Below are 15,464 nucleotides of genomic sequence, written 5' to 3'. Positions count from 1 at the left end.
TGAACGATTTAAATACTGGGTAATACCGGAACTCCGGCCTTTTGCAGACAATCCTCTTACCGACGGAACTGTCTGATGGTGACTCATGATCATCTTCCAAAGATGGGATTCAGCCAGTAGCACTCTTCTAATTTTCAATGTCTTGCAGGACCAGCAGCCCTGGAAGGAAGGCCTGTGAAACAGCAGGCTATAATTTGTTTCTATCGTCTTTAAATCTGCAGAGGAGTGTGCTCTGTCTTGAAACATCCTGGCAGGTTAAATCTATGCACCATACTAGAATGGTAAACGCGATTCTCCACAACATCCTGTTTTACAGGAGTGCTAGTCCGTCATGGTATACAGGAAAGATTATGTGAAGTTTGGATAGTAGGAGAAAGATCATACTCGTATCGTAACTGCGATTCTGACGCAGATCTGCACATCATAATCGCTTGAAGTATTACCCGTGAAAGCAATTGATCGGGTTCAAAGCCAATTCGTTACCCACTTTTAATTCCTTAGAAAAATACACAAGCTGTCATGTTTTCGCTTAAGAGAGGGCTTGGGTCCAAGACTCATAAATAGTAAAAATTATTATTAGTTGACTATACTCTCCTATGCCATCGGTCTTGCCGCAGTGGTATCACTAGTTTGCGTCAAATCACCAAACGCTGTCGGACTTAGCTAGCACTTGGATGGGTGGGCGTCCGGTCTGTGGAGGGCTGTTGGCAATCGGAAGCGCTCAGCACTTGCGAGCTCAATTGAGGGGCTACTTGATAGGAGAATAGCGGCTCCTGTCATAGAAACTGACAACAGCTGGAAGAGAGGTGTGCTCACTACATGCCTCTCCATATCTACATCCAGTAACGCCTGTGGGCTGAGGATGACACGGCGGTCGGTCGCTACCGTTGTGGCTTTAATGCCTGTTCGGTCGGAGTTTAGTTTACAGTGACCTATTGGCCTATTCTGAAATATATGAAAAATGTTGCATCACGTGCCCGTGATTTACAGTTGTACAGCAGGTATTATAGTGAGAACAGGGTATGCAATGGTACAATAACTGTCAGCTTGTCTTCTACCGTTGTTCATTCACGGACGTGGCAAAAGCCATAGGTCGCTGGTAATTCGTTGGTAGTCTTCTGCAGAAATAAGGAGCTATGCTGCCCCTACAGACGTCCATAATTGTGGAAGTGTTACCGATGCAGGGTTTTGTGCAAGAACGGACTTCTCGATTACGTTCCACAAACGCTCGGTGGGATTCATGTTAGGCGATGTGGGTATCCAAACCATTTGCTCGAAATGTCCAGAATGTTCTTCAAATCAACTGCGAACGTTTGTGGCCCGGCGACGTGGCGCATTGTCACTCATAAAAATGCCATTGTTCTTTGGGAAGATGAAGTCCATGATGGCGGCAAATGGTCTCCAAGTATCCGAACGAAACCATTTCTAGTGAATAATCCATGTAAACAAGCGCTTCCCATTAGCTTGCACAGCTCTTTGTTGACAATTGACTTCATGGTTTCATGGGATCTGCGCCACACTAGAAACATGCCATCAGTTCTTACGAAATGCAATCAGGACTCAACTGACTAGGTCACAGTTTTCCAGTCGTCACGGGTCCAACGGATATGGTCATGAGCCTAGGGAAGGCGCTGCAGGTAATGCGGTGCTGTTAACAAAAGCACCTGCGTCCGTCGTCCGCTGACATAGCTCATTAACGCCAAATTTCGCTGGACTGTCGTAACGGATACGTTCTTCGTACGTCCCACATCGATTTCTGCGGTTATTTTACGCAGTACTACTTCTCTGTTAGCACTGACAATTCAACGCAAACGCCTCTGCTCTCGGTCGTAGAGTGAAGGTCTGGCGAGAGGCAGTCCCTACATTTGGTATTCTCGGTACTGTCTTGACATTATGGATCCCGGAATATTGGATTCCCTAAGGATTTCCGAAATGAAATATCCCATGCGTGTAATTCCAACTCCCACTCCGAGTTCAAAATCTGTGAGTTCCCTCCATGCGACCATAATAACGTCGAAAACCTTTTCACATGGATCACCTGAGCACAGGTGACAGCTCCACCAACGCACTGCCCTTTTATACCTTGTGTATGCTATACTACGGCCATCTGTGATGTGGTTATCGCTATCCCATGACTTCCGTCACGTCATTGTATTAGTGGATCCGCTAACACGATAGACCCAGCTTGTGATCATTCTACTACAAGTTCGTTCGTCATTGTAATGCGAGTAGCTGGCGATTCGCAGTACATCAGGCAAGTCAGCTCTAGAGCCGAAACACTGCCTGACATGCACTAGTCCGAAAGCTCTCAAAAAATAGTCAAATGGCTCTAAGCTCTATGGGACTGAGCATCTGAGGTCATCAGTCCCCTAGACTTAGAACTACCAAAACCTAACTAACATAAGGACGTCACACACATCCATGCTCCAGGCAGGATTCGAACCTGCGACCGTAGCAGCCACGTAGTTCCGAACTGAAGCGCCTTAAACCGCTCGGCGAAGGCTCTCATTTGACTCAGTGTATTGACGACTACTTCACCTAACTCAATTGGGCCCGCAGTCTATCGCATGAAATGCCGAAATATTCGTGCACCTGAGTTAGTAAAAGAAATAAATCACACTTAATATTACTTATAATTAGTTTAATAAAACCGAGGTAAGAACATTATAATAACAGTGTCGGTGACAACATAATAAATCACTCTGTTACATTTTTTTTATCATCTTTGCGTTATAGGACACAAAATTAAATATAACAATATGCCGACATGCAGAGTTTTGGTTGCATACAACTAACAAAATTCCATTTTAAATATTCTGTTCCCTTCCCCATTTGGTACTTTTTTTAGATTTCTGAACTTTAGAGGGAAGATTCTGCCGATGAACGACGTAATGACACAGGTCACACCAGCTCATTTCATAATTAAAAACACATGTTACGTTTGCCTCATCTGTTGATATTTGTAAGCTATTTCGTTCCTCAGTCCACTGGATACTCGTGAGAGAGAAAACTCTTCCCACGTTAAGAATGTGACCAGGAAGAGTAAAGACTAATTTCCACGGATTTAAATTATTGTGTGTATTCCCTACTTGTCCACACTGTTCAAGGAAATTGGTCCATGTCTCCTGACACGATTTACTAGTTCAGTTATTCTTGCTGAGTTGTGATAGAGTTAACTGGTTGAGGAAGTAAAACTAATAAAACACTGCACTATTGTGCACTGAAAATCCTTTATCGATATCTTGCATCTATCTACATCTGCATGGATACTCTGCAAATCACATTTAAGTGCCTGGCAGAGGTTTCATCGAACAGAATTATTACTGTCCCTGTTACTTCATTCCAAACAGGCACAGAGTAAAGCAACATCCATTTTAAAATGGAAAATTCCTTCAAGTTTGTTGACCATATGTTTAACTAATCTACAAATGTTTCGTAAAACTTCTCAATATGAGAATTAAGTATCTGAATTCCACTGACTGATTCAACCTCCATTTTCTGCTGGACAGATGTCGCTTTGAGAGGTATAATCTTTTCCTCTTCACACTGTGCTCTCTCTCCGACAACAGCTTCCAAAATCGCCGCTTCTTCTGTAATACTGGTATCTGCCTTCACGATTTTAAGTTTTTGTGCCTGACATACACTCATCAGACTGGGCAAAAACCATAAATATGGCTCAGTTAGCTGATTCTGAAGAAGAGTAATCAAAATTTTGGGTGCGAATCCTTCTGAGAGCAGGAATGACTTAAGAGCATTGCAGCAGACCTACTCTCATTCTCTCTCTCTCCCTCTCTCTCTCTCTCTCTCTCTCTCTCTCTCTCTCTCTCTCTTTCTACTGCAGCAAAGAAAGATAACTACCTTGTTTTTGTACGTCAAATACACAAAGTTCTTCAAGCTGCGGTTATAATGGAGCGGCGCGGCACGAGCAGGGCAGTGCGGCGAGAGGAGCAAAGCAGCGATGGCGAAACAAAGCATTGTTCCTCATCGCGTGTCATGATAGTGACGCTCCTAGCAGGAATGCGCGGAGCAGAGCGGCACTGAGCGAATCAGACGTGTTTGTATCTGACCTTTCGAGTGAGGACTCTCGCTGTGGACGGGCCACGCCGACAGCTTCCCGCTGTCGTTGTGGCTATCAGCGTTATAGTGCTGAACGCACTTGCGTTCCTTTTGTTGTAGTGTTGAAGAAATGGTATCGACGGAAGATCTGATAGCAGCTGTTGTTACTGGGCGTCCTTCATGCGACCACCGAAAAAAGTATCACTCATCACAACTGATTCATTTTGGACTAGTTCTGTGATGAGGTGGCAGAATAATTACAAACTACAGGTATAGAATGCATTTCATTAATCTCTTAGTTCTGTCTTTGTCTTAAGACGAGTGGCGATAATAAACTTGAAGTAGCGTAGCTCATAAACACATGAAAATAGTGTTTTATTTTGTGAGAAAAAGTTTTCAAAACTGTCTCATAAGGACAGCGTCATTTTGCTTTGAAGTTTGAAAAAATGGCTCTGAGCACTATGGGACTCAACTTCTGAGGTCATCAGTCCCCTAGAGCTTAGAACTACTTAAACCTAACTAACTTAAGGACATCACCCACATCCATGCCCGAGGTAGGATTCGAACCTACGACCGTAGCGGTCGCACGGTTCCAGACTGTAGCGCCTAGAACCGCTCGGCCATCCCGGCCGGCTTTGAAGTTTCCTCCTGTCCCATAAATGCCTCGCATAGAATGCTCGATGTCTTCTGTATGTTTCCCATCGACACATAGGAATCCTTGTAGGTCAATGACAGTGCCGTGGAGAACATGTACAGGGTGTCCCACTCAAACCTCCGTGATTTCAAGCACCCACGAGAGAAAAACCACAGTAGATACGACAATGAAAAATACATCACACTATAGAACATCTCAAAGAATTTATATTCCCGCTTCAGAAGTGCCACACATCGTCGCCAGAGTGCAGCATAGTCGCCCGAAGTGACAATGGCGACTCCACAGCAGTGCACACAAGCAGTAGTGTGGTTTGTAGAAACAAAATCACCGATTACTGTGAAAAGAAATTATCGTCGTGTGTATGAATGTGATCCACCTGATGTGAAAACAACTAAGGAATGGAATAGGAAGATGCTGGCAACAGGAAGTGTGTAAGTAGGCTGTTTAGGTTTTTATGTTGGTAACGTCACGTAACGCTCTGCATGAAAATCACTGACTGTCCTTTGTGCAGTCTGTGGCTGGTTGGCATTGTTGGAATATTCGCTATTGTAGTGTTGGGCAGTTGGATGTGAACAGTGCGTAGCGTTGTGCAGTTGGAGGTGAGCCGCCAGCAGGGGTGGATGTGCAGAGAGGGATGGCAGAATTTTATGAGCAGACGATCTGGACGTATGTCCGCCAGAAAGAGTAAATCTGTAATACTGGATATCATGAACTGATATATATATGTATGATGACTTTTGAACATTATTAAGGTAAAAACATTGTTTGTTCTGTATCAAAATCTTTCATTTGCTAACTATGCCTATCAGTAGTTAGTGCCTTCAGTAGTTAGAATCTTTTATTTAACTGGCAGTATTGGCGCTAGCTGTATTGCAGTAGTTCGAGTACCGAAGATTTTTGTGAGATAAGTGAATCATGACAGGTATAGGTTACTGTTAGTCAGGGCCATTCTTTTGTAGTTATTGGATTATTGAAAGTCAGATTGCGTTGCGCTAAAAATATTGTATGTCAGTTTAATGTTGATCGGAATAAGTAAAGAGCGAAATGTCTGAGTACGTTTAGTTTTGCTCAGCTGTTTGAAAATCAAATAACGTAAGGGTTTTACCAGCACAGTAATTCATAAATTTTTCTAAGGGGATGTTTCATATGGTGACCCTGCCAGAATACCTCAGTGGAATCTTCAGATTTTTTCTTGTAGTTTGTGTAATTAGTGTTATTTATTTCTGGAGCATAATTGTAGAGAGAATTTCATTTGTAGTTTTAGTTTTTCATTGTTGTACAGTAAAACAGTTGTGGCATGCATGTAGATTTGCACCAAGTATTTCGCAGCTGTGCTTGCAATTAACTATATATTATTTTCAGTGCTATGTTAATGTGTTTTCTTATTTTTGCTCTTCAAATTGTGCTTTTCTTGTTATCGTGTGAAATACGTGATAATTATGGCGTGTGAAAAACGTAACACTAAGCTCCGAAGTAAATTGAGAATTGATAGTGACGACGAACATAGCTTATGAGCACTGTAACTCATAAATTTTTCTAATGGGATGTTTCAAGTGTTCTGAAACATTCTGTTGGTGCACATAATGGAGTTTAAGAAGAGACTGTGGAGGACATCAGACAAATGTTTCTCAGAAGCCCACGTAAGTCAATTCATTAAGTATCTAGGCAACTTGAAGTACCTCGAACAACATTGCATCGTGTAGTTCACCAGCGTCTTCCTATGTATGCTTACAAAGTGCAAAGTCTGCAAGATCTGGGGCCGAACGACAAACCACGCCGACAACATTTTGCTGTGGATATGCTGCAGCGTATTGATATGGATGCCAGTTTCCTGGAAAGATATTTATTCTTAGATGAGGCAACATTTCATTTATCACGAAGGGTTAATAGGCATAATGTTCGGATTTGGGGCTCACAAAAACCGTACGTTGTCATTAAACATGTTCGTGATAGCCCTAAATTAAACATCTGGTGTGGGCTAAAGCACGACAGGATTGGTGGACCACTCTTCTTCGCAGAACAAACAGTGAATGGGTCAGTGTATCTGGAAATGTTGGAGCAGTTTGTGTACCCTCAGATACAAGACTTAAAACCCAACATCATTTTTCAACAAGATGGAGCTCCGCCGCATTGGTCAACAGCTGTTCGCAAGTTCCTGGACAGGAAATTTCCCAAGCGTTGGATCAGACACGGAGGACCAATTGCCTGGCCACCACGTTCACCCAACATTACGCCGCTTGATTTCTTCACGTGGGGATTCGTGAATGACCGCGTGTATGCGACCAAAGTGGACGATATTCCTACATTGCGACATCGTATCACTAATGCGACTGCAACAATAACAGAGGCAATGTTACAAAGAACTTGGCAAGAAATTCAATACAGAGTCGATATTCTTCGTCCTATAAATGGTTCACATGTAGAGGTGTATTGATGATAAATAAATAAATTCTGTGAGATGCTCTACAATGTGGTGCATTTTTCTTTGTCGTATCTACTGGGTTGTTTTTTTTCCTGGGTCTTTGAAATCACGGAGGTTTGAGTGGGACACCCTGTATATTTCACAATATCATCAACAAATTCTGGTGAAATTTCTATTGGCTTCCAAAAATGTTCCACTTAGCGCTTATTATTCCAAAAGCATATTCTGCTAATATTGTGATCTAGAAACGCGTTTGTTGAAGTACTCCTTCCACGGATCTAAAACACATTGACTGTAATATTTGATAAAATACTTCAATAATAGGTGCCCCTAATTTCGAATGAATACAAAATGCAGTCCAACTGATATACACTGAAGAGCCAAAGAAATTGGTACACCAGCCTAATATCTTGTAGGGCCCCAAAGAGTATGCAAAGTGCCGCAACACAACGTGACATGAACTCGACTGATGTCTGAAGTAGTGCTTGAGGGAATTGACACCATAAATCCAGCATGGCTGTCCATAAATCTGTACGAGTACTAGGGGGTGGAGATCTCTTCTGAACAGCACGTTGTAAGGCATCCCAGATATGCTCAATAATGTTCATGTCTGGGGAGTTGTTTAAACTGCGAAGAGTCTTCCTGGAACCACTCTGTAGCAATTCTGGACCTGTGGACTGCCGCATTATCCTGCTGGAGTTGCTCAAGTCCGTTTAGATGCACAATAGTCATGAACGGATGCAGGTGATCAGACAGGATGCTTACATATGTGTCAACTGTGTGAGTCATATGTAGACGTATCAGGGTTCCCTATCACTCTAACTGAACACGCCCCACACTATTACAGAGCCACCACCAGCTTGAACTGTCCCGTGCTGACATGCAGGGTCCATGGATTCATGAGGTTGTCTCCATACCCGTACACGTCCATCTGCTCGGTACAATTTTAAACGAGGCAACATGTTTTCAGTCATCAGCAGTCCCATGTCGATGTTGACTGGCCCAGGCAAAGCGTAAAGTTTTGTGTCATGCAGTCATCAAGGGTACACGAGTGGACCTTCGGCTTCGAAAGCCAATATCGATGATTTTTCGTTGAATGATTCGCACGTTGACACTTGTTAATGGCCCAACATTGAAATCTGCAGCAATTTGCTCAATGGTTGCACTTCTGTCACGTTGAACGATTCTCTTCAGTCGTCATTGGTCACGTTCTTGCAGGATCTTTTTACGGCAATGTCGGAGATTTGATGTTTTATCGGATTCCTGATATTCAGAGTACAGTCTTGAAATGTTCGTACGGGGAAAACCTCACTTCATCGCCAACTCGGAGATGCTGTGTCCCATCGCTTCTGCTCCGACTATAGAACCACATTCAAATTCACTTAAATCTTGATAACCTGCCATTGTAGCAGCAGTAACCGATCTAACAACTGCGACAGACAGTTGTCTTACATAGCCGTTTTCGACTACAGCGCCGTATTCTGCCTGTTTACATATCTCTGTATTTGGATACTCTTGCCTGTACCAGTTTCTTTGGCGCTTCAGTGTATTTAGTAGTGGAGAGTCTGGAGGTGTATCGAGTTACCTTCTTGCATCTAGTGGAAAACACTATAAGAATAAAATCTACCAACTTCCCTTTCCGTCCCATATCTCCCAACATTGTTTATAATGAATGTCCCCTGAGGAACTGCAACTGCTTATAGTATAAATGAATGAAAATTGTGATAACTGTAAAATAATGTACCAGAATTTTCTGGGCATGTTGGGGGAATGTAATTTCTGCCAACATCACCGAATGCAGTTGAAAAATTCTATATGATATATGAATCATTTACAGTAGTGTATTTAGAAAACGTCACTAGCATGTGGTTTTCCTGGAGGCAATCTTAAAAGATTCTGGTAGTTGACTCTGCATTACTTACAACGGATCTGAATCCTATCGTGAATGTCAAGAGCCTTGTCTGTTCTGGTTACTAGGGATCTGTAACGATTCGTGTTTCATCAGCTACCGATTGCCCTTACAAATGACGTTATTTCATTGGAAAAATTTGTGGCAGCTTGAATATCGATTACATATGGAAGTTTTGCCTTTTAATCATATGGCAAAATATTCTCCTCTTTGTGTACTATCATTTGCCAAAATTTCATTTCGCTATCTCAAAGCGTTTGTAAGATATCAGCAACGATACTAGTATTACACTCTGGCTTTTTCACTGACGCGCTAGCTCGAGACGAAGGGCTTTACATACGTTCAGTTTTCTCGAGATTGCTGATAGATAGCGATATGCTTCAAAGTTTAAAGAATAATTCAATATGTTAGCTACATTTCATACGCAGAAACTTATGACCTAACATACACCCAAACGCAAATTCATAATGACACCTATTTTTCAGTGCAAACTTTCCGAAATTCTTGCAGTAGGATACTTAATTTTGGCCGAGCGGTTCTAGGTGCTTCAGTCCAGAACCATGCTGCTGCTACGGTCGCAGGTTCGAAAACTGCCTCGGGCGTGGATGTGTGTGATGACGTTAGGTTAGTTAGGTTTAAGCTGTTCTAAGTCTAGGGGACTGATGATCTCAGATGTTAAGTCCCATAGTGCTTAGAGCCATTTGAGCTTAATTTTGAAACATCACAATGACTCTGACCATTAATGCAATGAACCTGGGCGCGAAGTACGCTGCGACTGCTACCCAACGCGCAGCTGCGCTTTGCGCTGTTGCGTCGCTCCACTATAGTCCGGGACTTAACGGTCCGTTCCTACTATGTACATGGAGAAGTAATTGAAAATTTAATTACAAATGTTTCCATATCAACACTCACACGTCAGCCTGCAGCTGCCTTTTCAGCATTGTGTAATACGTGTGGAGGACATCTAGCTCCTACAAGATTTTCGTTTACCTCACTTTTCATTTTCGCAGATGCATTGTTTGTACCAGCTCGTTGTACTCGTCCGAACTTGGTGTTGGCATTTCACGGCAAAAGCGCTATGCACTTACTTTTATCAGTTTTGTTTCCCTCTAAACCTTTGACGTAAACCCTACTTATTACAGACGCATTATCGTTTGGTAGAGAAGTTAATTTATTTCACTAGAACGCCATTTTCCGGTGTAAAATACTTAACAATTAATCGCCGTTCACTCGGTGAGATGACAGCACACTCCTCAGATACGCCAGTTCACTCACTATATAGTAGAATTATATCGGACGTCTGTATATGTTATAGTAATACCGACAGAAAAACCTATTTTGTGGATTTGTGAATGAGTTATAGTACATTAAGTTTTGAATATTATCATTCAGTAATCCATTTGAGGCGATGAGAATCATAAGGGCCTAAACCACATCACAGTCAACTGTGAGACTGTAGCATTTATTCATGCTTCTGAAAGCCTTTGATCTCGTGGTGGGTAGGGTTTACCTGTGCTGCAGGCCCACACTGCATGTATGAGAATTCACGAAAAGCTCTGAAATTCACTTAAATGTGGGGCAGACGACGGTGTGCTTGTGTGCTTTAGGCCTTACGGATCTCGGCGCCTAATTTGTATTCTATTCAAGTTACCATGTTGTTGGACGTTACTATTCGAATTTGATCACTTAAATAAACGGTAGCTTGTATATGGAATTGGTTGTTTGCTGTGTGGGAATCGGCATTCGTACTGCGCATACATGATCTCTGTTGCAACTGTTTTAAATGCTACCAGAAAAGGAAAGCTGTGAGAACGGCCGCAGCTCGGTCGCACACTTCGAGAGCATCAGCAGTGGGTAATTGGAAGACGTTACTCAGCTTGCATTCTCCGAGTAATAATAGTAAATAATGTAAGTGCATGTAACAGGCACAGAAGGTACAGTAAGCACAAAAAGTTAAGTTTATTTTCTTTTCAGAAATAAAGTGATCAGTTAAGCACACAGTGTTTAATACAGATGATTGTGGATTCCTGCCACCTGCCATCGCTACTTCTCTCCTTCCGTATTCATATCGGTGCTGACTGCCACAGCAGCTGACCCAACAAAATATATGTTAAATTTACCAGATCTGTCTGGGTTTACTTGGTCTATGGCTTTTCCCTGCGGTCTATTTTTTATCATGAGTTGCATACTGGAACTCCAGCTAGATGTGATGGAGCCTGATGTCAACGGCTGTTGGGAGCACAGCAGAACCGCCGATGATGTTTAACCTCGCCAGTTGATTAAGGGAACAACCACAACAGAGAGCGAATTTAATCACTGCTATCATATTTTCGATCAATTAGATCATAGCACGCCAGCTGAAGAAGCAACAGCCATAATATGCATTTAGTTTCGTTCTACATTATTTGAATTATTTACGTATTTTAAAATAATATTAATTATATTTCAGTCTTTCGAACTGCATTACTTCCTTTGCAACAGTAGCTTGTACAGGTGTTGGTTGACTCACCGCCTGCACGCTAGCGGCGTCTCCAGACAGCCGGGCGCAGAGCGCTCCCGTGCTGTTGTTCTTGTCGTCGAACCAGGCCACCTCCTGGCGCAGCATCGCCGAGAACGCGAGCCGTCGCAGCCGTGTCGTCAGCCGGTCGCCGGCAATTCCGAATGCGTAGATCTGCAGCACACGAATCCGAAAGTTACAAGTAAAGTGACCACAATGAGCTCAGCGAAAAGAACACGAGAAGATTGCCAACATGCACGGAATGAAAATTCTTCACAACTGCACGAACTCAGACAGTAAATTCACTGCCGGAAAAAAAAATCGCAACTCAAAACATAATTAATGTAGAGTAATGATATTTAGGAAATACGGATGTCTAAGTAACAAATTTAAGTGATTAATATTGCAGGATCACAGGTTAATGTCAGTGCGAGATACGCCATTACAGACGAGAAATGTGGTCCATTAATAACCGATGTAATCTCCTGCAATGCAAAAGTGCATGCATTGTGTAGTACAGATGACAGGTGTCATTTTGCTTGATGGAGCTCCATGCCTCTTGCACTTGCTAACAGGGACGGTTAAAGCTGTTTGCGGATGACGAAGTTGTTGTTCGATGATGTCCCAAATGTGCTCGACTGGAGACAAATCTGGTGATCGAGTAGGACAAGGCAAAATGTCGAAGCTCTGTAGAACACATTGGGTACAAGAGTGGTATGTGAGGGAGCGTTATCCTGTTGGAAAACAACCTCTGGAATGCTGTTCAAGAATAGCAGCACATCAGGTCGAATCACCAGACTGAGGTACGATTTTACAGTCACGGCGCGTGGGATAGCCACGACAGTGCTTCTGCTGTCATACTAAATCGCACCCCAGACCATAACTCCAGGTGTAGGTACAGTGTGTCTAGCACATAGACAGATTGGTTGCACGCGCTAAACTGTTCTTGTAACTAACACACTGCTATCCTGGTACGGAAGCAGAACTTGCTTTCATCAAAAAACAGACCTCCACATTGCCCTCTAATGTGTTCTCGCTTGACGTCACTGAAGTCGCAAACGGCGGTATTTTGGGGTCAGTAGAGTTCACGCTACAGGGCGTCTGGCTCGGAACTCAAGTAACCGATTTGTAACAATTCGTTGTGTCACTGTGGTACCAACTGATGCTCGAACTGCTGCTGCAAATGCAGTACGATGCGCCATAGCTTTACGTCGAACACGATGGTTTTCGCTATCGGTAGGGCCTCGTGGCCGTTCGGAGCCCGCCTTTCTTGCGACTGTATATTCTCGTGAGCACTGCTGGCAGCAGTCATGGACAGTGGCTATTTTCCTGCCAAGCTTTTCTGTAATATCGCAGAAGGAACATCCAGTTTCTCGTACAACTATTACACGACCTCGTCGAATCTGATTTAGGTACTGGTAATAGTAACGTTGGCATCTTAAAGGCATTCTTGTCTAACACCAGCCCACCACTTTCAGTCTCAAATACAACTAACGTTCACGGCTGTTATTTAAGGCAAACCTGATGTGCACCCTCATAGTCGCCTTACTAGCGCCACTCTTGTGTGACTGGTGCGAAATTTGAATAGACACCATCTTTCAGATGTAGAAATACGCCTACCAACTGTCGTTTATGTCGCACAGCTCCTTCTTGTTGTGTTATTTTCCGACAGCATACAAGTGTAGGACTCAGGAAAATCACGGGAGATTCACTTAATGAAGCTATCTGCTTGGACTGGGTGTTGTGTTGTCCTCATCATTTCGTCATCATCGATGCATAAGTCACCAAAGCGTCGTCAAATAAAAGACTTGCACCTGGAAGCATCTCCGGCCAATATTGCCACACGACATTTTCACCCCTAAATATGGACTCACATTGTGATCTGCTTGCATTGGTATTAATGGGCTCTGCTTTATTACTGGTGAAAATTTTGTTCTCTAAGTGTGTCAGGATGCAGTTGCGGTCTTTCGTAAGTGCCTGTTCAATGTAAGGTTGTCTTGGTCTCATTACGGATGGGTCTGGAATTAAAGAGAAGGAAACGGGCGACTACGCTTCTTGAAGTGTTCAATGTAAGGTTGTCTTGGTCTCATTACGCATGGGTATGGAATTAAAGAGAAAGAAACGGGCGACTACGCTTCTTGAAGTGTTCTACCAGGCCTACCTAATGTAAGATTCGCACGCGATGCACGGATTAGCAATAACAATTTCAGTTTTCGTCTCTGTACGACACATTTAAAAGAGATTTAGGATTTAATACAAAATACTGAAGCACCATCTAAGAAACACGACTTCATGGCCACGGTTGCTAACACGCACTTTTGGGGTGGCACTCGACCCGCGGTCAGCTGGTTCGAATTCTGATTGCGGAAAAATGTTCACTGCCCGAATTTGGCCGGCAAGGGGAGAAGAAGTGGTGGGGTAAAGTTCGCGATGGCCATATTTTGCGCCATTGTCACGGTTTAAATAACAAACCTTCGAGCTATGTTTCATGAAGTGAGGGTACATGACATGCGAATTTGAAAGAACATTCCAATTTATAAAGAAGGAAAACTGCTATCTTGGTTATAGAGAAGGTGAAGGAGCTGTCAAAGATAATTCGTTGAACATCCTAAGAAGTAAACAAGTATTTTCATTAAAAACTGCATCATCAGGCACCAACTCATTACTGATTAGCAGCTATTCCTAATCAAACAAGAGGAGAGAGAAAAGTCAATCGGAAGGAACGCCAAAAGAATCAAGGATATATTTTTAACGTCCCGTTGATTTCTTGGTTATTGGAAACGGACCACTCACCTTCAACAAGTCCGAGAAAGAAAGTTAGTTCTGGTCTGTTCGAAGAAAACGGCTTGACATTTGCCTGTGATATGAACCTGGATACTTTTGCTTGCGAGACACTCTCAACCACCGTTCAGTAAGATGAAAGTCACAAGAAGTAGAAGGTGAGCAACTCACAAAGAAACGAAAAGAGATTTTGGAGGAATAGCATGAAGATAATTAACGTCCCAAAGGGCATACAATATATTAGTGCAACAAAGGCGCAAAAAAAGGTCACCAGGAAAACGAAATCAGAGTAACAGTGGAGCATAGGTAATGATGACGCAATCGTAAACAAAGCATCAGCATACACAGAAAAGTAATGAAAACGTTATAGTTAGAAGGTGTGCTTCCTGTGTCCACTTTCAACGACTGTTTCATTTTTATTCCCTTTGTACTCGTTTTCATTACGCACTTGTATGCTGTTTTTGGTAAACCAAAAATATTGTCTTTTCTTATGTATTGTGTTAACCTCCAATCCGTAATTTATTAAGCTACAGTTTAAAAATGATGTCTAACGAATATAGTTGTTTCAGTTCTGTCCAGTAAACATTCGTTTTGCGCAACAAATGTTTCGTATGTCACTCACGGTGATAGTGTTACAAATTAATTTTACTTCATGTTAGCTTCCTTGTTTTGTGTCAGCCACCTACATCTCATGGCCCTGACGCTAAGCCATCTGCCTACAGAGACGTCGCAACTGATAGGCATCTCCACGTGGTGATGTGGTGAATTAGTAAGTTGTTCCATGCACCATCTCAGCCATTCTTTTATCGGATGATGAGGAGCAAATCAATTTATAGAACGTGTATATGAGATTAGTGGTTTTTAATTTCCAAAAAACTGTTAAGTTATTCTCCAAAAACCAATTCTCCTTTATTTTTGAGAAAACACACTATATTTAGTTCTGTACAATAAATAGAGTAATATCAACACTTCATTTACTGCTTGCGTAGTATGACAACCAGACAGCGTAGAAGATACCACAACAAGTAAACTAACGACAGTGTTGCGACTGATAATTCACAGCTTGCAGTTATTTTTAACAGCTACTTTCTAAATGTAGCAGCTAAAAATACCAAGTAATATCAGCACCTCATTTTTAATTTTT

The 15,464-nt window shown here is 42.5% G+C and overlaps 1 protein-coding gene across 1 annotated transcript in view; it reads right to left on the bottom strand.

Annotated features, from left to right (window-relative positions):
* Window positions 1-15,464, bottom strand: part of LOC124788970 (ATP-dependent translocase ABCB1-like) — a 329,202-nt gene that overhangs the window by 67,515 nt on the left and 246,223 nt on the right. Inside the window, exon 16 of the mRNA XM_047256259.1 lies at window positions 11,552-11,713. Within this exon, the coding sequence (XP_047112215.1) occupies window positions 11,552-11,713 (162 nt within the window). The remainder of the gene's footprint in view (window positions 1-11,551; window positions 11,714-15,464) is intronic.

This window comes from Schistocerca piceifrons, chromosome 3 (assembly GCF_021461385.2).
Source record: "Schistocerca piceifrons isolate TAMUIC-IGC-003096 chromosome 3, iqSchPice1.1, whole genome shotgun sequence".
NCBI classification, from domain to species: Eukaryota; Metazoa; Arthropoda; class Insecta; order Orthoptera; family Acrididae; genus Schistocerca; species Schistocerca piceifrons.
Note: the sequence above shows the minus strand (reverse complement) of the source record. Positions and strands in the feature narration are given on the sequence as shown.